The sequence below is a fragment of the Saccopteryx leptura genome, chromosome 1, assembly GCF_036850995.1.
Source record: "Saccopteryx leptura isolate mSacLep1 chromosome 1, mSacLep1_pri_phased_curated, whole genome shotgun sequence".
NCBI lineage: Eukaryota > Metazoa > Chordata > Mammalia > Chiroptera > Emballonuridae > Saccopteryx > Saccopteryx leptura.
This window is the reverse complement of record NC_089503.1, coordinates 19,474,887-19,502,147: the sequence shown is the minus strand read 5'-3', so window position 1 is coordinate 19,502,147 and position 27,261 is coordinate 19,474,887. Positions and strand designations below refer to the sequence as shown.

At 50.1% G+C, this 27,261-nt stretch overlaps 1 protein-coding gene across 9 annotated transcripts in view; it reads left to right on the top strand.

Annotated features, from left to right (window-relative positions):
- Positions 1 to 27,261, top strand: part of TSPAN18 (tetraspanin 18) — a 186,651-nt gene that overhangs the window by 27,645 nt on the left and 131,745 nt on the right. For 8 of the 9 annotated variants that reach the window (XM_066362876.1, XM_066362859.1, XM_066362854.1 and 5 more), the window contains exon 2: positions 5,747 to 5,825. The exons of the other annotated variant lie outside the window; for it this stretch is intronic. Coding sequence is in view for 1 of the 8 variants with exons in the window: in XM_066362822.1 (XP_066218919.1) it covers positions 5,747 to 5,825 (79 nt within the window). In the remaining 7 variants the exon portion in view is untranslated. The remainder of the gene's footprint in view (positions 1 to 5,746; positions 5,826 to 27,261) is intronic. 9 annotated transcript variants of the gene reach the window in all.

The window sequence follows — 27,261 nt, the reverse complement described above, 5'->3', positions numbered from 1 at the left end:
TAATGACAGTTGCACTGGAATAAAGAGCTTCATGTGTTAACTTATGCGGTTGGTACACCCTCTCCACTCCGGCCCTTCAGCTTGCCCTGGCCACCAAGAGCTAATGGGCTCAGGTTGGGAGTTTCTTGCCCACTGGGACCCTTGCAAGCAGTTCCCACGCTCACTATGCTTGGCCCAATTAACTGTAGGGAACGGCTCTCCCTTTCTGGAGCAAAAATAAATCCCAATCTTTCTGAGGATCTCCTGGCTCCCACCTCAGTCCCACTGTGACCCTGGGGCACAATTAGCCGGCCGGCCGATTCAAGGATTCATAATGGGAAGAGGGTGAAGGTGCTGAGTGACAGGGCTGGGTGGCACTGGGGAAACACTCTCCTTGAGAGACAAGTGCAGGTGGAGAGAAGATGCAAAGACAGGAAGCGGCTTCATTAAGAGCTGCCCTGGGGATAGTTGAGACACAGGACACAGCAGGAACTCCTCAGGAAAGGGCCTTGGCTCCTCCCTCTCCCCCACCCCCACACCAACCCCCTGCGTTGCTAATTTAAAACAAAGCAAAACAAAGCCCTGGCTTTGTTTCCCAGCGGTAAACTGCAGAGCTTTTATCTGTCAACAAGCCCTGCGTGGGCTGGCAGTGGCCCAGCCTGGGTCTGTCCTGTGGCTTCAGTGTGGGGACAGGGCCTAGGGCTGAGCCACCACTGGAATCTCATTGAGGATGCTGCCCCTTTTGGGGGCACAGGACCAAGAAAGAGCCCTTGTGATGGGGTTCAGAAGGACGGCAGTTCCACTTAGGAGCCAGGAAGAGATGTAGAGTGGACAGAGAGAGAGAGAGAGAGAGAGAGAGAGAGAGAGAAGTTGTAGAAGAGCTAGCCAGGAAAAGGCTCATCATCGGGCAGATCATCTCCCTACATCTTTTTCTTGCTGCCTCTTCCAAGAAGTCTTCCCAGCTCTCCTCCTCCTCTGAAATTCTACTGACTTGGGATCTAGGACATCAAGAGAGTCTAAACCAGTAGTCTTCAATGTTATCTGGAAAATTCATATATAAAATATCGGGAAGTCCAGCTGTTGTGAATTACCATATTTCCCCATGTATAAGACGCACCCTTTTCCGAAAAATTTGGGGTCTAAAAACTGGGTGCGTCTTATACAGTGGTTGTAGATTTTTTCACTTGCATTTCCCACTTTTTCCGCGTGGATGAGGAGTTGTTTGAATTTTATAATGAATAAAACTTGAATTCAATAACATTATGTAATACTTTTTTTTTTTCAAATTTCGGGCCCCCAAATTAAGGTGCGTCTTATACATGGGAGCGTGTTATACATGGGGAAATACGGTAAGTGTTAGCATATATCTGGGGTGTTGACCCCTGGGGAAGGGAGGGAATGATCTGAGAAGTATAACTTGGAACCACTAATCATGGCCACTACCATTTTTACAACAAGGAGCAAGCAGATTCTATTTTACGTAATTCCTGCTTCCTCCATTGACTGCTTGTTTTGTACCAGGTTCCGTGGGAACCACTTACAATGTGTCAGTTCACTTAATGCCCAGCTCGGGCCAGTGAGGTAGGACTGTGATTGTCTACACTTTGCAGGTGAGTTTAGTTTGACTGTGGGGTCTGTGCATATAGTGAAGACCTGAAGGTGGGCCTGAGAAGACGGGCAACCAGGGACAGATGACAGACGTCCCTGTGAGCCGGCAAAGGGAAGCCAGGGAACCCGCAGACTCAGGAGAGAGGCGAGGTACTCCACACTTCCGGGCTCAGTCTTACAGCAAAGGAGAGGCCACCGGCTGGCTGATGAGCCAGGAGCCTGTTTGCAGCAAGCAGACAGGCAATGAGGCCGCGAATCCTTGGCAGGATAGGCAGGGGCGGTGGGGATGGTGGATCAGGGGTAATTTCAGAGATGTGGGGTAGAAGAGAAACAATGATTGGGAAAATTGAGAGAAGCCTTTGATGTGGGTGTCAGTTACGCAGGGGCGCCCTGTGAAAGTTCAGTAGGCTCATGGTGTTGGCACTGCTGTGTATATACGTTCTATTTTAGTTTAAAAATAGAGTAGGAAACATCGGGGTAGACATTACAGTCTGGGCCTTATCCAGGGCACCGAAGGGGCTCTCAGAGTTTTTCTTACAACTTGAGAGCTGGTTTTCCTCATTCAGTGCAGATTTGCTTTGTGTGGAAGACGGGGAAGAAAAAGGTCTGAGTTTTGAGCTGCACTTTGCAAAATGGGAGGGAGGGAGGGAGGACTTGGCCAACCGTCATCACGGGCCCTGCCATTGATTAAGTCCTTGCTATATTTCACGGAGTCTAAGGCACACTTTGTTATTTTTTTATATATTTTAATGTCTCTGAAACCAGGATGCATCATACAAAAAGTGACATGTCATAATAAATTAACTGACAGTATTTTTCTGCTTAGAAGTCCATAAAATAATGGTGCCATTACAGCCCAGGGTCTTAGATTCAAGAAACAGGATATGGTACGGCAGGCTCTGCTAAGTCCTGTGTATGCATGCCTCCTGTAATCCTCACAATAGCTTATGAGGCATCAGCTGCTGTCAGCCCTGTCTCCCAGATAAGAAGTTGAGGCGTGGAGGAGGAAGGTCTTTTGCTTGAGGTCACAGAACTAGTTAGGGGTGGACTGGGTATTTCAACCTGAGCCACTTCAAACCTAGGGGATCTTTTTTTTTGGTTGAGACAGAGACAGTGTCAGAGGAGGGATAGATAGGGAGAGACGGACAGGAAGGGAGAGAGATGAGAAGCATCAATTTTCTTCATTGTGGCACTTTAGGTGTTCACTGATTGCTTTCTCATATGTGCCTTGACCAGGGGGCTACAGCAGACCGAGTAACCCCTTGCTCGAGCCAGTGACCTTGGGTCCAAGCTGGTGAGCTTTGCTCAAACCCGATGAACCCACGCTCAAGCTGGCGACCTTGGGGTCTCAAACCTGGGTCCTCTGCGTCCTAGTCCGACGCTCTATCCACTGCGCCACTGCCTGGTCAGGCAAACCTAGGGGATCTTGGTACAAAGCAAAACCAAAGCTGGGACCGGGAGGGTGGTGGCCTTTCCTTTCCCCAGCCCGGGACAGCCAGGTCAACAGCCAACACCATCGCCCGGTTCGCCATCATACTAACTACCCCGTGTCACCCAGCACTAGTGCCCCTCTAGGCCCTAAACCCTGGGATTCTCTTCTCCCTCCAGGAGGGCTCCAGCTCCAACATCTGCAGGGACCTCCCCCCTGCACGAAGAGGAGGGGGCTGGAATGAGATCTCAGGGAAAAGGGGGAAGAAATTCCGAGCCCAGCTGGTTTCTCTCACACAATGCTGATTTGCTTAAATGAGAATTAGGATTAGTGCTGGATTTTGCCTCTCCTGCAGACTGGTAATAAACTAATCTCCTCTCAAGCTGCAAGAAGGCAGAATTCCTCCAAAGACTTGGAGACAGCTTCAGGAGACAGCTTCAGGCCTGGGAGTGTAAAACCTGTAAAGTAATTTTGTTATTGACGGGCCTACCCGCACGGCCTGACACGCAGCCCCCAGCTCCTTCCCTGTGTGGCTGCAGCCTTTAATTTCATTAATGTGTGACATTCACCCAGGCTGCGTGGCTGGCAGGCATGCTTGACATTAATACGTGTTCCTTGTGGTCCCCAGAGCTCATAAAAGCTCATTATCAGTTCTGAGCCCATAAACGCAGTTCCCTGGCTCAGGTGGCCCGAGTTCCTTCTGTGATTCCCCCGGGCAGTGAAGCTGCGGCCATCTGCAGGAGCCAAGGACTCCCTGTGTCCAGAGGACTCGTTCTCCCAGACCACTGGCAGGTGACCCAGAAAAACCCTCCTGTGGACAGAACCCTGGCTTGAATTTGCATCTGAGAGGAAGGGCTCCTTCTGCCCCCCCGCTATGTGAGGGGACTTGACCCAGCATGTTGGGAAGGCGGTGTTTGTCTATATCCACCCAGAGGAGGGCCGTGCAGAGCCTCTGCCCCGCCGTCCCACCTCCAGGCTTCGAAATTGCACGGACATTTCCACACAGAGATATGGGGATCGTTGCCAGGTGGTGATAGCCAGAAACAGAAGTACCCCCACATACTCACGGTGAAGAGGAAAATATATTATGGTCCACACCTACGGTGGGGCACTGTACAGCTGTGAAAAAAAATCTCAGAAGGTCTATGTAGTCTCACAGTCATGGGTAGACCTGCTATCTGTGATAAGTGGCGTTGCAGAACATCTGTGGCGAGATCCCATTCGTATAAAGTCACACTGTCTGCGTGTGGGCTCACACGGGCGCATGCTCGCACAGATGTGATTACATAGAAGGAGGTCTAGAAGTTTCTGCAGTGGTTCTATCTGCTAAATATGATGCATGGGTAAGGAAGATTTTTCAATTTGTAGTTAATGAAAATTGTATGAATATATATACATATATATGAATATATATATGCACATGTATGTGTGTGTGTGTGTGTGTGTGCATGTGTGTGTGTGTGCATGTGTGTATCATGAATCACTCTGATCGTAGCCATAATCTGGCCCCCAGTGCGTGAGGTCCCCTGGGCTGACGCTGCCCGGTAGATGAGGTAGAGGTGGAGGTAGTATTCTTCGGCCAAGCCCGGTTCCCCGTCCGAGCAGGGAGTTCTGAGCACACCCTCGGTGAGTGTGGTGCCCCAAGGCTGGGATCTGTCGAGCCGCGCTTGCACTCATTGCTCTCCAGCCTGCACCTCTCCCACTGTGGCGATGGCACTTGCACCAGGCTCGACTTTCCAGGGACCTGAGTTCTAGTCCTGGTTCTGCCTCATTTTTAGCGGTATGACCCTGGGCAAGTTATTTAATCCCTCTGAGTTCGTGGTCCTCATCCCTGATGTGGTGGTGATGCTTTCTCATAGGAATGGAGAAGGTGTCAGGATTATTGTCATAATCGTTTTGGGCAACTTGACACTTGACCAGGGCTCCCATGGTGCAGCCTGGTCATCGAGGGTAGAAGGAGTCGGAGAGAGGGGGAACGTGGCTGTCCTCTGCTGTAAATTTTGCTTTTGTTCCTCAGCTGTGCATGTGAACAAGCTGCCCCCCTGGGACTGGCCTGAGCCTTGGCAGGCAGGTACATGTCTTAGACACGAAGAATCTGATCCTTCTCCGGTGACCGGCGGACCCAGTCAGACTGACAGACAGGAAGCGGGGGAGAGCCTGGACTTCGGCCTTTGCCGTCTGGGGCTGAGTTGTTTTGTTCACCACCAAAGACCCCTCCTCCTCTTATTACTTATCTCTGCCTGAATACCAGATCTTGAGAGTTTTGTTCTGCCCGAAGAGTCGGCATTCATTAGGCAATGATTAATTCTCTTTCACATTTTCGAAATTATTCAGAAAGCCTTTTTTTTTTTTTTTTTTTTTACGCCTAAGGAAAATGGAGTTCCCACACCAAGTTGATAATATTCTGGCTAGAAGCAAAGAAACGGGATGCGATGTTGTGATTAGCATGCTGTCGATGTCATCACGTGGACCCGGCCCAGGCTCCTGGGCTGATCTTGGGAGGACCGAAAATATGCCCCGACCCGTAGGCACTGGGAACGCCGTCCTGGGAGCCTGCGCGAGGCGGGGTGCTTCGTTCCGTCTGTGTGGCCGTGGGGGCCCTGTCTGGCTGTGCTGCATCTGCAGAGTTGACAGGAGGGGCAGACACCCCCAGGAGTGGGTGCACATCTGGACTGAGAAACCTCACTAACCCACGCCTTCCTAAAATTTCTTTCTGTCTCCTCCCTCTAGATTTTCTCGTGAAGCCACGTCAGGAAGAGACCTCGAGAATCTCGACACCCCTGAAAGGAAAAGATAACAGTTGCGAAAGGTATGATTTTGACAACACAGTAGAGGGGCATCTCAATTTGTTCGCACAAGAGCGTCTCATGTCTCCTCTCCCTGCTCTCCAGCGCCCCCCTCTCTGAGTGAGAGAGCGCTCTGCTCTTGCTGGGGAATGCAGGGCAGGTGAAGGGTGGATTTACTTTGTCCCCCCTCCCCAGATGTTTGTTCAGGGATGGGGAGAAAATGGCAGGTGTGTGAAGGAGAGGTTAATGCCCGGGGCGGGGGGGGGGGGGAGTCTCATGAGGCTGGTGCTGCCCCCAGAGGGGCTGCCGGACTGAGGGAGGGAGCCCTCCGCAGGAAAGCAGAGATCTGGGGCGCACGGAGAGACTGGCCTGTGTTGAGGATCCCTCCCATACCTGCCTCCCCGACACCCTCCACGGTCTTGGGAATGGGGGAAAGAAACGCCTTTCTAAAGTGATCCATCTACCTCATCTCAAGACTAACTGAGAATGGAAAACTCCGGGTAGATTTCTGGGGCTCTGGGAGCTCTGGGGTGGCCCGTGATCCTAGTACCTATGCTGGTCTAGGGGCCTGATGGAAAGTTCCTGAACGAAGAGCCAGGACATTCGGGTTCTGGCCCAGCCTGTGCCACCGTTGTACCTCCCTCAGGAGTCCTCATAAGCCGTTTTTCTCGTTGGGCCTCATTTCCTCATCTGTAAAATGGGGCAGCAGCGACTTGAGTCTCTGTTTCAAGCCTTCCTGTCTTCAGTTTCCAAGGTTTGGAGACCAGGGCTGAACTGGAAGTGACAGGAGTGGTGGACAGCAGGGAGCAGAGGTGGCGCTGGGGTTTGGGGAGGGCAGGAGGAAGGCGGCGGGGGCACCTGAACGCTCTGAGGGGAGCTGGTCACCGGTGTCTGGTGAAGGATGGCTCAGCCCCTCAGCAGAACGGCCGCAGAGTCTGAGGTGCGAACGGAGCCGGGTCTGAGTTCCGCTAACCTGAAAAGCCGGACTAACCACCACCTAGGGCTCCTCCGCGCAGGGCGCAGCGCTAAGCACCTCGTTCGGTCCTCTCAGCAGCCCCATGATCTCGGCACTGTTATCACCACCACGGGGCCTCACAGGAGCTAAGTGACTGGCCCCAAGTCTCACAGCAGTGAATAACGTGACTGAGGTTTGAAACCCTTGCCTGAACTACCCTACAGTTCTAAAGCGTCTTCCTTACCAGCTCTGCCACTTGAAGCTTACGTTAAAAAAAAAGAAAAAAATTGCTTTCTTGACCTAGAATTATTTTTAAAACTTTGGGCTCTTCATAAAATCTTCGTGGGTCTTGGTTGTCTTATCTCTAAAATGGGAGTGTCACACCTGCCCATGTGGTTGTTTGGGGGAAAATCTGAGATAAGGAATGAGCAGAAAGCTCCCCACACTGCCCCTTGCTACCCAGCCCTCCACCTGCCTTCCTACCCCAGGGCTGCTGGGAGGGTGGGTGGGACGTGCCCACACTGTGAGGTGCTGTACCAGCTGCCCAGCGGCATTTGCAATTTTGGTTGCCTCTGGTGTGCGTGGTTGAGAAGCCCTCGGCTGGGGTCCCGTCACTGATCTGACCGTTTCCTGGTATCCCAGCTCACCCTATCACTTTCGGACGGTGCTGCTGGCCGGCCAGGATTCTTCCAGCAGGAGTCCATGGCAGGGTGGCGGCTCCCAGAGGCAGACAAGGCGGGGGCCAGGCTGAGGCCCGAGTGCGCAGGGGCAGAGGAGTGGAGAGACCCAAGGCCTGCGTGGGCTCTGTGTCCCCCTCCAGAGCGCCGATGCCCGATGCCGGGCAGCGTCCCCACTTGGCCAGTGCCCAGGGCCATTATCTTAATTGTCTGCCTCCTGGCCGCGCTGCCCTGCGCCCCACAGGAAGCTATTGCCTTATCACAGAGCCTGGATCTTGCTGCGCGGTTCTCTTAATCAGGGAAGGCTCTGAAGCGAGTCGGAAAAAGCTTAACTTCCTCAGGACCTCTCTGCTTACGGATGTTTCTCTAATCAGGGGAAGCCGTGGACTTGGGTGGAACCAAGGGAAAGAATCTCTTTAAGAACAGAAAAAAGGCCCTGGCCGGTTGGCTCAGCGGTAGAGTGCGGCCTGGCGTGTGGGGGACCCAGGTTCGATTCCCGGCCAGGGCACATAGGAGAAGCGCCCATTTGCTTCTCCACCCCCACCCTCTCCTTCCTCTCTGTCTCTCTCTTCCCCTCCCACAGCCGAGGCTCCATTGGAGTAAAAGATGGCCCAGGCGCTGGGGATGGCTCCTTGGCCTCTGCCCCAGGCGCTAGAGTGGCTCTGGTTGCGGCAGAGCGACGCCCCGGAGGGGCAGAGCGTCGCCCATGGTGGGCGTGCCAGGTGGATCCCGGTCGGGCGCATGCGGGAGTCTGTCTGACTGTCTCTCCCCGTTTCCAGCTTCAGAAAAATACAAAAAAAAAAAAAAAAAAACCCAGAAAAAAGAGGCGAGCGTGCTATTGTCCCTGGGTTACCTTCAGGAGGGTTGCCGAGCGAGCACGGTGATTTAGCCTTGCCCCTCCTGTGAGCCAGGAAACGGATCAATGTTATGGAGTCACAGGGAAAATACAAAGAGGACCACATGGCCACAGGCAGAGAGGCACGTGCTGTTGTGGGAGGCCGTTCGCTGGGGTGTGGGAGCCGGCTGGAGGAGGCCTAGTCCCAGCTCTGCCTTTGGGGTAGCTGTTTGACTCCAGGTGAGCCATTTGATCTCCCGGAGCCTCAGGTTTTGGCAAATAGCGAGCACCTCGCTGGGTGGTCGTGGGGGTGAGGAAGCTGCCCTGTGAGGAGGCACCTGTTTGCTTTGAAAGATGGCAGCCCCCTGGAGTAATGTGGTCTCCCAAGGTGACCTCCTTGAAGAGGCTTAGGCTCTTGAGATGTGAGAGCTGGGTGTTTGTGATCAAACAGTGGGGTTACCCCGGAGACGCATACTTCTTTGCGTGCCTGGTCTAAAAAAGGTCTGAGTGTGGGGCCTGGGTTGTGTCTGCTTTCTGTTCTGACACCCCTGGGGCACTGGGCCACCTCGGGTATGAACAGTCCCTTCCTGAGCCTTTATCCCATGGTTTACACTTAACCCTGGTGATCTTGACTAGACCCTTTCTGTAGATAATAGTTGATCCTCCCCATAACCTAAGAAGCAGGTATTAATCAAATTTTTAGAGGTGAGGACAACTGGGGTTCAAAGAAGTTGTAAATTACTCTAGGCTTTACCTCTAAAAGGCAGCGAGTGTATTAGGACCCACACACGGAACTCTCGCCCCAATGGCAGTGTGTTTGCCGTTGCAGCCCACGGCACCACAATGCCCGTGTGGCACCTCTGCATGCATACAGAGGCACCCTGCGTGCACCCGTAGTGGCACCATGGTGGCTTCCCATGGTGCCAATGACAGCGCCTGCACTGTGGCTCCCCACAGAGCACTCATGGTGTCCATGAGACACCCGTAGGACTCAGCACCACCCCATGGCGCTCATGGTAGCGCCCCATGTGTTCACAGAGCATTCTGCATGCCCACAGTGACACCCCACAGTGCCCATGGTGGCACTCTTCCCATGTTCTCTACCCAGCCTTGCGTGAACTTTGGAGCTCAGGCAGAAAGGGAAGTCCCTGGTGTCTTCATCTCTCAGCTTCCCTCTGCGATGGATTGAACCAGCAAGTGAAGGCAATTTCTTGGAAGCATTAGGATCTTCCTCCTACTGAGATGTGACATCAGGATCTTATATTGAGGTCACTGATCCATTTTGAGTTTATTTTTGTAGCACAAAGTGTGAAGTAGGGGTCCAACTTCATTCTTTGGTATGTGGTTATCCAGTTGTCCCAGCACCACTTGTTGAAGGGACTATTTCTTCCCCATTGAGTAATCTTGACACCCTGGTTGAAAGTCTGTTGGCCTATTGGTGTATAAGTTTGTTTCTGGATTCTTAATTGCATTCCATTGGTCTTTATGCAAATCCTTATGCCAGCACATGCTGTGTCGATTACTACAGCTTTGTGTGTAACTTTTGGACGAGTAAAGCACCCCAGATGATTCCACGGTTGAGCATTCCTGGTTTTTAGAGGAGGATGAGGCAGTGTTAGGGCGGCCAGTTAGGAGCCTGCTGGAATGACCCTGGGCAGTGCAGGAGGAGAGGATGCAGCCTTGAAGCAAAGCCGTGATCGTGGCAGCGGAGAGGCCATTGTGGAGCTGAGAGAGCTGGTGAGGGAGCATCCTGATCCTCCCTGATTCTAGGAAGACCTCGGGGACGACAAAAGTGAGAACAGAGGCCAGTGGTCCAGCTGAGCTTGATTAAATGCCTCCCCACACCCAGTATGGTCTGGAGAAAGACCCGAGTCTCGGTCACAGCTCTGCTCCACTGTGTGATCTTGGGGAAATTGCTGCACCTCTTTGAGAACCCTTACTGTCTCTGTAGGGTGGGTCAGTACTTTCTGTTACTCATGCAAAAGGTCGGGCGAGGGTCAAACGGGTCAGCTCTACAAAGGCTGAAGGGCTTAAAGGCAACAGAATACTTGGTAGAGTCTCCAGCCGAAAGCTCTGGTCAAGCAGTGTCAGTCTCCGCCCACCTGTCTCTGGGACCGCGACTGGGCTCCTGCCACTTCTGCAGCCTGCGCTGTCTTGCGCTGGCTCAGATAGGTCAGAGTATCTCCTGATGCTGGCTGACAGTTATTTTCTTGTACCCTCAGTCTGCTTGCCCCAAATCTGCCTCATGGGGCTGCATTTCCCTTTTCCCCCCAGGCTCCTCTCCTGCATGTCCATCCTGTACCTTCTCATCTGCTAGCTGAAAGCCGTAGTGACCTCTTCCTCCCTTCAAGGATGCAGGAGGGAGAGCGTAGCTTTGGCATTCGATGAATTTCAGGGCTGTTTTTTAGCTAGTTATTAGCTTGGGCAAATGCATTCTCTTTACTCTTCTGTTAGAGCAGGGGTCCCCAAACTATGGCCCGTGGGCCGCATGCGGCCCCCCTGAGACCATTTATCCGGCCCCCGCCGCACTTCCGGAAGGGGCACCTCTTTCATTGGTGGTCAGTGAGAGGAGCACATTGACCATCTCATTAGCCAAAAGCAGGCCCATAGTTCCCATTGAAATACTGGTCAGTTTGTTGATTTAAATTTACTTGTTCTTCATTTTAAATATTGTATTTGTTACCCGTTTTGTTTTTTTACTTTGAAATAAGGTATGTGCAGTGTGCATAGGGATTTGTTCATAGTTTTTTTTATAGTCCAGCCCTCCAACAGTCTGAGGGACAGTGAACTGGCCCCTGTGTAAAAAGTTTGGGGACCTCTGGGTTAGAGGAAGAGAGTCATGACAATTGCAGACTCATGGTCAAGATGAAATGAGATGACGGACGTTAGGCATGTTGTCCACGGCCTGGGAAGGGGTCAGCACTCCAGAAAGCGGTGCATATAATTGCCGTTATCAGCTGAACACTACCCTCCAATTTCCTCTCGTTCTGACCGGTGGGGCGCAAGCCCTGAGTTTAAACACAGGAAGGGGCAGCAGCCCTGAGGCCTCGTTGCCCTTCCTGGCTGCCCCCTCACTCTCTGTCTGGGACACGTGTGGGAGGGGACAGGATGACAGGTTCTCACCACGCTGGTTTCCTGCTCACTTAGCCCAAGTTCTGCCAGAACTCTCTGGCCTCAGGCCAGCCCTGTGTCCACATGTGACTCATGACAGCTCTCTGGTCTTTTTCTCCCTTTTTGTACATTTTCTATCCCAACCTTTGCCTTCTTTTCTTTTTCAAGTTATTATAAATTGACCCAAGAAGGTTCACCCCCGGGCCACATTACCCGTCGGCTACATAGGTTGGTAGAGTGTCTCCTCAGAGACGCCCCACTCCCTGCTGTGGCTGTGGGGGGGGGGGGGAGGGCAAGGCCAGGCAGGCCCACCCACTGTGGGGGGTGAGCATACCTTGACCTCATGAGAGATACTATGTCTTCATTTCCTTTATCTCAAGAATGAGCAAATGATGGCTTTTCTGTTTATGCAGCAAAAATGAGCAGAAATCCCCCTTATGAGACTTTTTTATTATTATTATTATTAATGACATATGTTCACTGGAACTGTCACACAGCAGGGAGGGCAGAGAGGGAGTAAGCCCCCCAGCTGCAGGGCCGTGTCAGCCCTGGGGAGGGCCACAGCGCTATGTGGGGCAGTGGAGGTGGGCCCGGGCTGCGGGGCTCCTGGACTCGGGGTCCCTTTGGCCCACTCAGATGCTTCTCTTATTAGTTAAAAGTATAAAATAAGGTACTTGAATTAACAGCCCTGCAATCAAGGAGAAATCCCAAATCCGCAGGCAGTGCTGCGGTGTTGGCTGCGGTGGCTTCTTACCTGCCCAGAGCTGCTGCTGAGAGAAGAAATGACCAGTGCCACTCTCTGTGCCTGGGGGTTTGCCAATGTGTCTCCCGTTGTGGGGTGTGGGCAGGGCCATGTTGTGAAAGAAAGGCACTTGAGGAAGTGGGATTGAGGAAGGAGATTGGGCCCTAGATTCTGAAACCTTTTTTTTCTTCTTTCTTCTAATCGACTTATTTTCTAGAGCAGCTTTAGGTTCACAGCAAAACGGAGGGGAAAGTGCAGAAAGTCATGTTCTCCCTGCCCCCCACCACAGCAGACCGCACTATTGACTTGGGCACCACAGTCATACATATATTGCAATCAGAGAGCCCACGCTGACACATCGTTATCACCCAAAGCCCACAGTTGACATTATGATTCACTGTTGGCGTTGTACCCTCCGTGGGTTTTGACAAATGTATAATGACATGTATCCACTGTTACAGTGTCATACAGAATAGTTTCACTGCCCTAAAAATTCTCTGTGCTCTGCCAGCTCCTTCTTCCTTCCCCCCCTAAGCCCTGGCAACCACCGATCTGTGTACTGTCTTCATGGTTTTGCCTCCTCCAGAATGTCACATAGTTGGAATAATACAGTCTGTAGCTTTTTCAGATTGGCTTCTTGCACTTAGTAGTATACATCTAAGTTTCCTCCATGTTTTTTCGTGACTTGATAGCTCTTTTCTTTTGCCAACATTTTTTTTATTTGTGGTTAGATACACATAACATAAAATTTACTGCCTTAACCCATTTTAAAGTGTACAGCTCAGTGGCATTAACTACATTCTCATTGTTGTGCCACCATCACCACTGTTCATCTCTAGAACACTTTTTATCTTGCAAAATTAAAACTCAACACCCATTTAAACAATACCTCCCTGTTCCCCTCTTTTCCCAGCTCCTGGCAAACACCAATATACTTTCTGTCTATATAATTTCTGTTACTCTAAGTACCTTATGTAAGTGGAATCATGCAATATTTTGGGTGTGTGTGTGTGACTGGTTTATTTCACTTAGTGTAATGTCCTCAAGTTCCGTCTGTGTTGTAGCATATGTTTGAACTTCCTTCCTTTTTAAGGCTAAATAATATTCCTTTTCCGCGTAAACAACATTTTGCTTATCAACTCATTGTCACGTGGACACGTGGGTTGCTTCATGTTCTAGCTATTGTGAACAATGCTGCTAAGCTCCTTTGTTTTTTATGCTAAATAATATTCTATTCTTAGATGTAGAGTACTATGATTTATTTATCCACTCACCATCCTGAAGGACATTTGGGCTGCTTCCAAGTTTTGGCAATTATGAATAAAGCTGCCATAAATATCGGTGTGCAGGTTTTTGTGTGGATATAAGTTTTCAACTCATTTGAATCAATATCAAGAAGCACAATTGCTGGGTCATATGGTAAAAGTATATCTAAGTCTGTGAGAAACTGCCACTATGTCTCCCAAAGCGGCTGCACCGTTTTGCACTCCCACCAGTTCCCGCTGCTCCACATCCCCTTTAGTGCTGTCGTGTTTTGAATTTTGGCCATCCTAATAGCTGTGTAGTTGTATCTCATTATTGTCTTAATTTGCAATTTCTTAATGACATACAGTGTTGAGCATCTTCTTATATGCTTCTTTTCCATCTGTGCTTCTTGATGAGTTGTCTGTCATTTTTTAATTTGCTTGTTTATTTACTTATTGTTGAGTTTTGTGAGTTCTTTGTATATTTTGGATAACAGTCCTTTACCTATATATTTTTTTGCAAATATTTTCTTCTAGTCTTTGACTCCTCATTCTTTTTTTTTTTTTAAATCAAGTGAGAAGCAGGGAGGCAGAGAGACAGACTCCCGCATGCACCCTGACTGGGATCCACCCGGCAACCCCTGTCTGGGGCTGATGCTTTGCCCATCTGGGCTGCTGCTCTGTTGCTCAGCAACTGAGCTATTTTCATGCCTGAGGCAAAGCCCTGGAGCTAACCTCAGAGCCTGGGGCCAACCTGCTCATTGGCGCCATGGCTGTGGGAGTAGAAAAGAGAAAGAGAAAGAGAGAAGCGAGAGGGGGAGGGGTAGAGAAGTAGGTGGTTGCTTCTCCTGTGTGCCCTGACTGGGAATCAAACCCAGTACTTCTACATACCAGACTAACTCTTTACCACTGAGCCAACTGGCCAGGGTGACTCCTCATTCTTTTAACAATGTCCTTCACAGAACAGAATTTCAAATATTTTAATAAAGTTTAGCTTTTCAATTTCTTTTTATGGATTATGCCTTTGGAGTTGTATCTAAAAAGTTATTGTCATACCAAAGTTATCTAGATTCTTCTGTGTTGTCTTTTAAGAGTTTTAGAGTTTTGCATTTTACATTTAGTTTTGTGATCCATTTTGAGTTAATTTTTGTGAGGGTTACAAGGTCTGTGTCTAAATTCACTCTTTTGCATATGGATGTCTAGTTGTTCCAGCACCATTTGTTGATAAGACTATCTCTTTTTCATTATATTATCTTTGCTCCTTTGTCAAAGATCATGTGACTATATTTCTGGGCTCTCTCCTCTGTTTCATTAATCTATGTATCTATTTTTTCACTGATACCACACTGTCTTGTAGCTTTATACTAAGTCTTATAGTCAGGTGCTGACAGTTCTCCTACTTTGTTCTTCAATATTGTGTTGGCTATTCTGGGACTTCTGCCTCTCCATATGAATTTTAGAGTCAGTTTGTCGATAGCCACAAAACAACTTGCTGGGATTTTTATTGAGATTGCATTGAATCTGTAGATCACATTGGGAGGAACTGACAGCTTGACAATATAGAGTCTTTTTTTTTTTTTTTTTTACAGAGACAGAGAGAGAGTCAGAGAGAGGGATACATAGGGACAGACAGGAATGGAGAGAGATGAGAAGCATCAATTATCAGTTTTTCATTGGGACACCTTAGTTGTTCATTGATTGCCCTCTCATATGTGCCTTGACCACAGGCCTTCAGCAGACTGAGTAACCCCTTGCTCAAGCCAGCGACCTTGGGTGCAAGCTGGTGAACTTTTGCTCAAACCAGATGAGCCTGCGCTCAAACTGGTGACCCTCGGGGTCTTGAACCTGGGTCCTGCACATCCCAGTCTGATGCTCTACCCACTGCACCACCGCCTGGTCAGGCAATATAGAGTCTTTCTACCCATGAACATAGAATATCTCTCCAATTCTTTAGTTCTTCTTGATGTTTTTCATCATAGTTTTACAGCTTTCCTCATAGAGATCTTGTGCATACTTTATTACATTTATACCTAAGTATTTTATTTCTTTTGGTGCTAATGGAAATGGTATTGTGTTTTAAATTCAAATTCCACTTGGTCATTGCTGGTATATTAGAAAACATTTGATTTTTGTATATTAACTCGGTATTCTTCGACCTTGCTTTGCTATAAATGCTTTTTTATTTCTGAGTTTTTTTGTCAATTTTTTCAGATTTTCTAAACAGTCAGGTCATCTTTGAGCAAAGACAAGTTTATGTCTTCCTTCCAAAATTAGAAAAATAAAACCTTGTTATAAAGAACGAGGTTCCTGCTCAATCTGTAACAATGAAAATGAACTTTGTCTCATTGTATTAGCGGGGACCCCAGTACAATGCTGAGAAGCCATGGTGAGAGGGGATGTCCTTGCCTTTTTCCTGATCACAGTGAGAGAGCTCCTAGTTTCTCACCACAAGTATGATGTTATCTGTATGGTCTTTGCAGATGTTCTTTATCAAGTGGAGGAAATTCCCCTTTATTCTTCTTCTGCCAAGTGTTTTAATCATGAGTGAATGTTGGATTTTGTCGGATGCTTTTTCTTCATCTATTGATATGATCATGTGATTTTTCTTCTTTAGCCTGTTGATGTGATGGATTACCTTAATTGATTTTTGTATGTTAAACCAGCCTTGGGTACATGAGATAAAATTCCTTGGCTCTGGTCTATAATACTTTTTATGTATTGCTGGATTTGATCTGCTATTATTTGTTGAGGATTTCTGTATCTATGTTAATGAGAGATATTGATCTATAGTTTTCTTTGTCTGGCTTGGGTATTAATTAGGGTAGTGCTGGTTTCATAGGATGAGTTATTAATTATTCTTTCTGTCCATATATTCTGGAAGAGATTGTAGAGAATTAGTATAATTTCTTAAATGTTTGGTAGAATTTACTGGTGAACCTAAATGGGCCTGATGCTTTCTATTTTGAAAGGTTATTAATTGTTGATTCAATGTATTTAATAGATACAGGTCTATTCAAATTGCCTGCTTCTTCTTGTATGAGTTTTGGCAGATTGCATCTTTCAAGGAATTGATCTATTTTATCTAGAATAATTTATGGTCAGCGAATTATTCATAGTATTATTTTATTATTCTTTTAATGTTCATGAGAACTATGGTGATGTTTCCTCTTTCATTTATTTCTGATATTAATAATTTGTGTCTTTTCCATCTCACTCTCTCTCTCTCTCTTTTAAAGTTAGCCTGACTATAGGCCCTTTGCTTTTACCCATCTTTTCAAAGAACTAGGTTTTATTAATTTTATCTAGTGACTTTCTACCCTCCAAAGCCTGTGTTTTAATCATGGATCTATCACTGGTTATTTGCGAGATCTTAAGTCTTAAGGGATAAACCCCTTTTACTCTGAGCCTCAGTTTACCCATATGTAGAATGGGTGGTAATAACGATTCCCAGTCCAGAGTTAGTTTGAGGGCAAATGTCAAATGTGAGTCCACATTCATTGAATGAATATGTATTTGTTGAGACCCTACAGTGTATCAGCTATTGCTCTGCATGCTGGGAAGATCATAAGTAAATGAAACAGCAAAGCCCCCATCTTCGTGGAGCTTGTCTTCTGGCTGGGGTGACGGAGACCAAACAAACTCAATGTCAGGCAGTATTCAGTGGGGGCAAAGACAGGGAGTGGTCAGGGGGGTTACTATGTTGGCTGGGGGCACTTGGAAGGCCTTTTTGACCAGTTGTCATTTGAGCGAGACCTGAAGGCAGTGGGGAATGAGCCTTGACCTCATCTCAGGGAAGAGCCTTCCTGGCAGAGGGAACAGCAAGACTCAGGGCCGTGAGGTGGGCAGGCAGCTGGCATGCTGAGGTACCAGCGAGGAGGTTCGAGTGTGGGACTGAGGCAGTGTGGAAGGAGCAGAGGCCAGAAGGGATCTGGCAACCAGGGTGAGGGGTGTGGACTGTGATTCTTTTTTTTTTTTTTTCTTTTTCATTTTTCTGAAGCTGGAAACAGGGAGTGACAGTCAGACAGACTCCCGCATGCGACCGACCGGGATCCACCCGGCACGCCCACCAGGGGCGGTGCTCTGCCCACCAGGGGGCGATGCTCTGCTCATCCTGGGCGTCGCCATATTGCGACCAGAGCCACTCTAGCGCCTGAGGCAGAGGCCACAGAGCCATGCCCAGCGCCCGGGCCATCTTTGCTCCAATGGAGCCTTGGCTGCGGGAGGGGAAGAAAGAGACAGAGAGGAAAGCGCGGCGGAGGGGTGGAGAAGCAAATGGGCGCTTCTCCTATGTGCCCTGGCCGGGAATCGAACCCGGGTCCTCCGCACGCTAGGCCGACGCTCTACCGCTGAGCCAACCGGCCAGGGCTGGATTGTGATTCTGAGAGTAATGGGACGCCAGTGAACAGGAAAGAAACGGGATCAGATTTACATTCCACCAAGATCACTGTGGCTGCTGTGTGCAGAACAGACTGTGTGGACGGGGAGACCAGTGCGGAGACTGACGTTAGAATCCAGGCAAGAGGTGAGGTGGTTTGGAAGGACAGAATGGAGGCGGAGGGGCTGAGGGGCCCAGACCTTCAGCATGGACTTCGGAAGTATCTCCAACAGACTCGCGAGTGGATGGGATGGGGTGGGAGAGAAAGAGAGGGGTCAAGCATCCCCATGAGTGTGTGCCTGGAATGGAGGTGCCTGGGTAGGCTGTGCTTTGGTGGAGGGAGAGGGAGCATATTGAGTTCTCTTTGGGGGCATTTTAGGTTGGCGCCCTGTGGAAAGTGCCACCTGGAGGTCCCCAGAGGGCGGCCCATGCAGGACACCAGGGCAAGCAGGTATTATTTTCACAGCGCCCGAGGAGCTGTTGAGTGACCTGGACTGAGGAGGGAAGCCAGCTGCAAGAGCCAGCCCTGGGCTCGGTGACCACCTTGAAGGAGAGCGCCGTTCCGTTTAGCTGCTGGTGCCCGACATAGAACAGGACAGATGCGGCAGGGCGTCCCTGGTGGCCCGACACCTGGGAGAGATGGTTCGCCTGCCTCCTCAATACCACCAGAATTATACTCAGTAATAACGATGAACTAAAAATCAATTCTAATGCTGGCAGAAAAGAAACACAGACAGTAAAACTTGTAGTGAACTTCATCATATGATACATATAACCATGCCAGTCGACCAGCAAACATGACAGCACACAAAAAAGAGGGAGAGAGTAATGGGCTCATATACTTTCTAATTATATTAATGGATATATATATATATATATATATATATATATATATATTGTATTTTTCTGAAGCTGGAAACAGGGAGAGAGACAGTCAGACAGGCTCCTGCATGCGCCCAACTGGAATCCACCCGGCACGCCCACCAGGGGCAACGCTCTGCCCACCAGGGGGTGATGCTCTGCCCCTCCGGGGCCTCGCTCTGCTGAGACCAGAGCCACTCTAGCGCCTGGGGCAGAGGCCAAGGAGCCATCCCCAGCGCCCGGGCCATCTTTGCTCCAATGGAGCCTTGGCTGCAGGAGGGGAAGAGAGAGACAGAGAGGAAGGAGGGGGAGGGAGTGGAGAAGCAAATGGGCGCTTCTCCTATGTGCCCTGGCCGGGAATTGAACCCGGGTCCCCCGCACGCCAGGCCGACGCTCTACCGCTGAGCCAACCGGCCAGGGCTTGGATATTTTGAATAAAAGAAAAAAAAATACGTGCAGGAAGCTCCAAAGAGTGAACAGCCCCACAAGGTTTGGAGAGTGACTTGTACAGAGGTGGCCGCCATGGCGGTCGGTGATCCCGTGTCTGTTTTCTGTCCATTCAGCCACTGTGCTCTCACGGTTTAAGTCCAGATCTACTACTGTTCGAGGGCGCAATGTCCAGTGGCCTGGGGGCTGGCGATGTGAACTGAGGACAGAGAACTGCAGTGGTCCTGACTCCTCATTCTCGAGAACGTGGGCAGCAGGATCTGGCTGGATAAGTGGGTGTTCTCGGAACTAACTCCCATGTAAACACAGTGTTTATTAAAGCTCGAGGAATAACAACGCGTTCATTGGAAGCTTACACACATATTATTAAAACCCAGCAGTGACTGCAGCAATTGTTAAGAACTTAGAGCAACAAAAGATTTTTCTTTTTAAGCGGGGTATTTTTTATCACTGCCATTATTTTAGAATTGTCAGCGTTTGGTGGGTTTCATGTGTGTTTTATAATTCTCTACAGACGGTTCACCCCCTAAGTGCCTACAGATTGCTCCCACTGCCCCACCTTTGGCACGCCAATAGGGAGGTGTTTCCAAGAGGGTTGTTGCTGGGGCGGGGGGCGGGGAGGGTGAAGGGGCAGAAGGTACGCAGAAGACCCTGAGGCGGAGACTGCGGCTGGTCTTGCAGTGAGCCCAGGTAGCTTCCAGGCGGCACAGGTGCAGAAGGGCCTTCTAGCGGTCCAGTACGTAATGAGGCCGGAAGCAGCTCGGCGCCTGGTGTCCCGGGGAACCCTGAGTTGGTAGGTATTGAGCTCCGGTTCCTGACAGCTCCAGTTCTGAGTGCCATCCGTGTACAATGTCTAGCGTTACGGAGAGTCAGGCACTGAGAGCTTCATCCTCAGGGTGACAGTTTGCCCTGGTGGATGCGATTCTGCACCTCCTGGGGACACATGCAGCCCTGCTCAGTGGAGTGCCTGCCCTCCTCCTCTCTCCTCCCCTTTCCCTCTCTGCCACGTAGTCCTTGGAGGCAGCTGTTCTAATGAAAAATCTCATAAATACCAGGCGATAAGGATCGAGGTTCCTTCGGTTCTTATTTCTGCCCAGACTCCTCGGAGAGCCTTTTCTGTAGGAACTGTCCCTTTGGAACTGAGATTTTCTCCCAGACTTCAAAGACAGGGCTTCGTAGGAACGCAACATCCGTTTAAACTGAACTTGAACCAAGAGACAGGCGTGTCCCCCAGGAGCAGGATAGGGAGAGCAGGAAGGTGGAGAGTCGGCGTTCTGTCCAGGGAAGCATCCCACAGTGCGTTCCCTTGCTGGGCAGCGGCTCTCAGCAAATATAGAGGCGGGGAGCAGGGGACCTCAGGCCAGAGGCTGGGCTTTGTGCCGCCTGCTGTCCTAATAACACCTTGGCCCCTGACCGCAAAGACCCCCCCCACCCCACCCCTGCCAGGAGAGCTAGCGGGGTGATAGAGGGGCTCCTCCAGCCTGGGGGGGGGAGTGACCCTCAGAAGTCACTTTCCAGTTGGGATTTCCCAACTCTCGGCATTTGTACTGACAGGTCCTCCTTTACTCTCTTTCTCCATCCCTTCCTCTCTCTCTCTCTCTCTCTCTCCTTTCTTCTCCCCTCCCTCATTTCCTGAGCATCCACTGGGATACTGAAATGAAAAATTCCCAATCTTCAACCTCAGTGAACTCAGAATCTGATAGAAGAATCTGATTCGCTTAAAGATAAGAAAAGTCGAGCCCTTTGTGTCTGTGTGTGCGTGTGTGCGGTCTGACTGTTAAGACAATAAAGCAACTTCACAGAGAGCTTGGAAATGGAGGAAAAAGACATCATTCAGTCTCTCTCTCAGGACAAGGGGCCCTACTCATTTCCTGCTTTTGTTCCCATTCAGGCGCACGTTCAATAGCGTTGCCTCTAGAAAGTCCGGGCAGTTTGGCTTCCTGCTTTTCTTTGCTCCCAATCCGGGCTGCATCACAGCTGTGTGGGACCCCTGTCTGAGCAGCACGGGCGAGGGGACGTGCAGCTCGATAGAGGCATGCCTCCTGGAAAGGGTAGTCAGGTCTAGTAAATTAAACTATGGGACACCCCGTTAAATTTGAACTTTGTATAGACAAGTGAATTACTTTTTAGCATATAGCCCATGCAATATCGGTCCCATGTGGTATTAGGGACATACACTAAAAAATGATTTGTTGTTTATCTGCAACTTAAATTTAACGGGGCATCCTTATTTTATTCGGCAATTCTATGTCCCGAGTATTCGGCAGTTCTGTGTCTTTTTGCGTGTGGATAGTCAGCGCTGCTTTATTGAATGACAGAGAAAATTATCCAGCTGATATGTATTCTTTCCCATTTTGGAGGGGGAACTCTCTTCCCTAACTCGAATCTCTCCCTTGTCTTGGTCGTGCCTCTCTGACCATTCCGATCTCCGTTGCTCTGTGGCTTAGCACACTGGGAGGTCACAGAGTCCAGCCCTTACAGGCCCCTCTAAGTACTTCCCTTCTTCAACCGCTTTCTGGGAGCTTCCAGTGCCTGCAGATGTTAGCTTTGCTCCCTGTGGGGGGAGAAGGGGATGGTGGGAGGTGTGCATTAGCACTCCCTCGTGGGCCCCTTCAGCGGCTGTCTCCAAAGCCCATCAGCATCTTTGCCGGTGACAGATCTGAGCAGTGTGTCTTTGGATCAGAGGAAGCAGAGGTCTGAGGACATTGGTCCATGGCAGCAAACCCACAGAGACCGACCCCCCCCCCCACACACACACACATCTTTCTCTCCATCAATGGACTTATTTTTCATTCTAAGGCAGCTTCAGGGTGATAAAAATATAAATCTACGTGGCAGACAGTAAAAAAAAAAGCAAAACAAAACGTGATTAACTGGAAACTGGGAAGACAGCATTGCCTTGTGGTTAAATGGATTTTCTGTTTAACTGAGGGTTAATAGAAGACTCGTTTTGATTCAACCTCTGTTCCTGCAAATCTTTCTAAAATGTATTAGCCTGTTCCCTGGTTTTCCTAAGTGCACCATAATGACCATAATTGAATCTCGGTGCTGGCGGAGCATCCTGTGGGGCGTCGGGCGCCCTGTTGTAAATGTCAGCCCTCTGGATGCAGCCCGTTGCCAGGCCCTCGGGGCTGCGCTGTAGGCTGTGTGCTTTGCAGTAGTCCCCTCTTACTCACTGCCATCCCATCCTGTCATCCCGGTTACCCTGGGCCGGGGCTCCAGAAGGGACCATTTTACAGATGTGGAAACTGAGGTCCAGCCAGTGAAGAACTTGCCCCAAGGCCGTCTCTGACTGGTGGAGGAGCTGGATCTGAAGCCAGCAGAAATGGCGGTGGCGAGTTGGCCCAGACTCGAATCCTGGCTCTCAGGAAGAAGCCCATAATACTTTTATGAGCCTCGGTTTCTTCATCCATGAATTGGGCATAATAACCTTTCCTTGCAGTGCTGTGCTGAGATGAAGAGAGGTAATGATGTGGGCGGGCTGCACACCAGGGCCTTCAGATATTGAAAAGAAAAATGGCGCACACATACTCTCTGCCCCCGACAAAACCAAACATACCCTGGTCCTGGGACTCTGCCTCCAGCTTCTTTCCACATTCTTGCCTTCCCTCCTCCATGCACTAGTGGATTTGCTTACAGATCCCGGAACCAGTTTGCATATGAATCCTGACTCTATCCTCCCTCCCCTCCCTGTGCAACCACATTTCTGGGCCTCAGTTTTCCCATCTGTCTAATGGGGATGATAATAGTTACGTGCCTCCTAGGGATGCCATGAGGATTTAAAGCAAGAGAGCTCATCTTGGGGCACGTGTTTTGCAAGGACTGGCCATTGTCATCCTAGGACTTGGTGAAGGGAGTCCAGATTAACCAAGCTTTCCGGGATGTGGTTCATAGCCTGAGCATGTTAGCAGGATTGGGCTCAGGGTCAGAGCGCCCTGTTGGTGCCCCTGAAGCTCGCATGGTCTGTCTGGAAAAGGAGAAAGAGACACCCCTCTTTTGATCCTGCTTCCTGCCACTGTCTGGCTGATTTTACCCTGCCCGGGGTGCTCAGGGAAGGACACTGAGAGGGCCCGTGGGAAGTCACTTAGGAGGAACTCTGGTCCTGAATGGGAGAATTCTACCCTGACAGAGGCCCCTGTGCAGGGGACGCCGGTCTCAAGTAGCCCCTCTGTCTGGGTCCGTCTGTGCCCCGCTCTTTACGTCATGCATGTCTAACACTTGAAGAAGGCATTTGTCTTCTTCTTATCAAGGGTTCCACTCCGAGCACAGAGGCCCATCTGTGTGTGACCTCTGAACCCTCCCAGGGGCAGTTGTGGTGGAGGTGGGGAGAACAGTTTGCCAAGCCCAACGCTGGCGGGTGAGGCCACCTGCTCTGGCTGCAGCTAGGTCGGGTACGCCTGGGGCCTTGCGGGCAAGTCTCCTTCAGCCCCCGAGCGAGCGACCAGCACTGACTTCTGCCAGGCCACCTCCTTGCTCTGCAGGTGGCCTACTTCCAGACACCCTCCAGGACTCTTTGAGGGGAGAGGGGGTAGTTGCAGCGAAGCAGCCACCCTGGTCTTTCAGGACAGAAACAGCAGCCTGTGTGTAAAGCCGCTGGGTAGGGTGGTTTCTTTCTAATGGGAAGGCTGAGAGAAATTACGTGGTTTGTGAATATTTACAGGCAAATTACTTCAGGGAGGAAATGAATTCATTCTCTCTCCTCTCCCACTGTTAACTGATCACACTGTGGTTCCTGCCGCCTGCATCCCACAGCCTTGTCTTTTTTTCTTTCTTGCAAGTACTTGAAGTCATTCCAGCTCCAGAAGGCGGGGCCAGGTCGATGTGTCCATGTAATGCACCGTGCATTTTATGGAGCGCCATGCATTTATGTAGCACCCACTGTTTTCCAAGGCCTGGTTCAGGTGCAGGGGACACTGAAGTGAACACCGCGTCTGCTTTCCACGGGTGTCCCTTGGAGGGGGCATGTGGACAAAGAAGGGCACAGCCCTGCTGGAGCGACCTTCACTCTGTCTGAGGCCCCAGGGCCTGCTGAGCCGAGGGAGGGAGGAGGGAGGGAGGGGGGGAGGGAGGGAGGGAGGGGTGGGTCTGGCCTCTGTGGGCCTTGTGAGGGCCACAGCAGAGGGGTCTGTCCCCGCAGCCTGCCCCAGGGCTGACCTCTGGGCCCTTCTCCGGGAGAAGCTTCCATGGTGCTCTTTTTCCTTCTAGCTTTGCGGGTCCTTCCTCCATTCTCCTCTTGGTTCCCCGTTGGCTGTGTCCTTCGTTCACTGCAGGTCACACGGAGTGAGACCAGCCCTTTACCCTCCGGATTCTGAAATGGGGCTGGGGAGTAGACATTTCAGAACTGTCCAGAGCCTCCTCAGGCCTGGCCGCCCTCAGGTATTAAGGAAAAGCACTGGGCCCTTTTTGTATTATGTGAGGGTCCCTCCTTGACTTGCGACAGGGAGGAAAGAGTGGCTCATGGCTTCTGGGGCAGATCCTGGGGAGGCTTTTGGGGGAGCAACCTCGGGATCAGCGCTACGGCTGACACCTGTCACCCTGGGAGCAAATGGAACACACTGTTGTGGTCTTTTTAGACACAGACTGCCTTCACCTGCTCCTAATGTGTGCATGCGTGCACACACACACGTTTCGTACCTTGCCTTCACCTTCTCCCTGCACACGCTTGTCCACATACCTGTGCATACCTATGGACATACCTGCACATACCTATTCACACTCCTGCAAGTTCAGCCTGCTCCCACTTACTACCCACACATCCTTCCCTAAGCAGACTCCCTCCCTCCAGACATATATCCTGCCTACTCCTCCCCACCATTCATTGCTCTCTCTCTCCTCCCTCTCCTGCCCACCATGCTACAACCTGGCTCTTGGATCATCTTGCTTGTTTCTCAGCTCCAGGTCTACAGAACTCTGGATTTTCTGGGGCCCTTTCCACAGATGCTGAGCATATCAGGGGTTCTGGAGAGGGTGAGAATGGGGAGACTGAGTCAGGGAGTAAACCTGGGCCCTGTGCAAATATCCTTCAAAGCTGGGTATATTCCCTGATCCCTCCAGTTTCACACATCCATTCATCCATCCATCCATTCATCCACTCATTCATTCATTCCAGCACATATCGATACTGACCCCGGCAAAAACATGGCCTTTGCCCTTATAGGGCTCACCTTGTTATATAGTCCACCTACCTCATCATTTTCTTCATGGTTTGTGGTTTGTTAAGGAGAAAATGACACTGAACCTTATACTTGTTTCTGGAAAACCAAAAGCTCTAAATTCCAATTTCTGCCACTTGCTAGCTGTGTGACCTTGGACACGTCATGTCATTCCCCGAGCCTCAGTGTCCTCATTTGTAAAATGGGGGTCATGGTGCCTCTCTCCCAGGAAGAGCTCTGGGCCGTTTGGACAACAGGCATGGCCACCAACTTGTGGACTTTGTTGTCTATCAACTAACCCCTCCTCAGTATGCAGGCCAGGTGGGGTGCAGCAGACTGCTGCAACTTGCCAGCTTGCTGGGGCTGGAGTGAGAGGTGGGACGTGGGTGGATAAAGTGCTTCTAAGCACTGGTGAGTCTTTGAACCCGTCTGTGAAATACCTACCGTTCAGCTATGGTTTCTTTTTTCTGTCTCTTTAAGAGAAAGCAATTGAGAAAGGACTAGCTTATCACACACATTAAGGGAATATGATGCTGTAGAGGTTTTTGTGAAGGGCGAGAGGAATAGCCAGAAACCGGTGGCTTAGTCATCGAGTGGCTGCCCTGGAGGGCGCCCGGCCAGCTCTGTCGTCTGTGGACTAGAGATAGTGAAGCCTGTTGAAGGCTTGGAAACCCTCCCTGGCGTCTGCATGCTGGGCCTTGCTGGAGGGCATCCCACAGTCACCAGATTCCACCCAGAGGCCCCTCCGCTCCTCACCTGTCCCCCTCCCCTCCACAGGGTGGGTGCCACTTGAAGCAGATCCAGATGTTGGCACTGCCAAGGGCCTGGGGGACCAAGAGGTGGCTGAGTGGCTTTTAAAAAAAATATTATAACACCTTTAATAGGTCATTGGAAAATATGATGGGTAATGTCTAGAAATTTCTCTCTCTCTCTCTCTCTCTCTCTCTCTCTCACACACACACACACACACACACACACACACACACACACACACACACGAGGACTGTTAGCTCCTTGATAGATAGGACACTATCTTATCTGCATTGTTGCTCCAGTGGTTGTAATAGCACACAGTAGGGTCAACAGATCTTTGTTGGATGATGAATGAATGGAACTTTCCAGCAGTGTGTTCATGCCTCTGTCTGTTCTGCCGCATCTCTGGGTATGTCTGGTACATAGGACTGACCGCAGAGCCTGAGGTATGCAATTTATAAAGAGAGCTCAAGTGTTTAGCACATTTAGGCCTGTGTACACCGGTGTAATCCACACTCCGAGCAGGACAGAGGACTTTTCCATCAGCCCAGGAAGTCTCTGTGTGCCACTCCCAGCCAAGCCTCCTTCCCTCCCCAGGGCCACCCACTGAGCGCTTTCTGTCTCTGTAGGCTAGCTCCGCCTCTTCTAGAACTTCCTGTGTGCCACGCCCAGCCAAGCCTCCTTCCCTCCCCAGGGCCACCCACTGAGCGCTTTCTATCGCTGTAGGCTAGCTCCGCCTCTTCTAGAACTTCCTGTGTGCCACTCCCAGCCAAGCCTCCTTCCCTCCCCAGGGCCACCCACTGAGCGCTTTCTATCGCTGTAGGCTAGCTCCGCCTCTTCTAGAACTTCCTGGGAATGCAATCCCCCAGTTGCACACTTGGATCTGACTTCCTTTCCTCAGTTTAATGTTTCTGAGAATCATCCATGTTGTTGCCTGTATAGGTAGCTCATTACTTTTTTTTTTTTTTTGCTGTATAGTATTCCATCATATTTGTTAAAAAATAATTTGACCATCTATTCACCTTAGACAGACATTTGGTTGTTTCTAATTTGGGGCTACTATGTAATCAAGCTACCGTGAACATCTGAGTACAAGTCTTTGTGTGGACACATGCTTTCTCCTCTCTTGGGAAAATACCTGGGGGGGGGGGGCGTAGAATGAATGCACCTTAGTTTAGGGGTATGTTTAACTTATAAGAAACTGCCAAGCTGTTTTTCTAAGGGGCTTGTATCATGTCATACCTTTGTATGAGTGTTCCAGTTCTTCCACAACTGGCTTAACACTTGGTGTGGTCAGCTTTTTAATC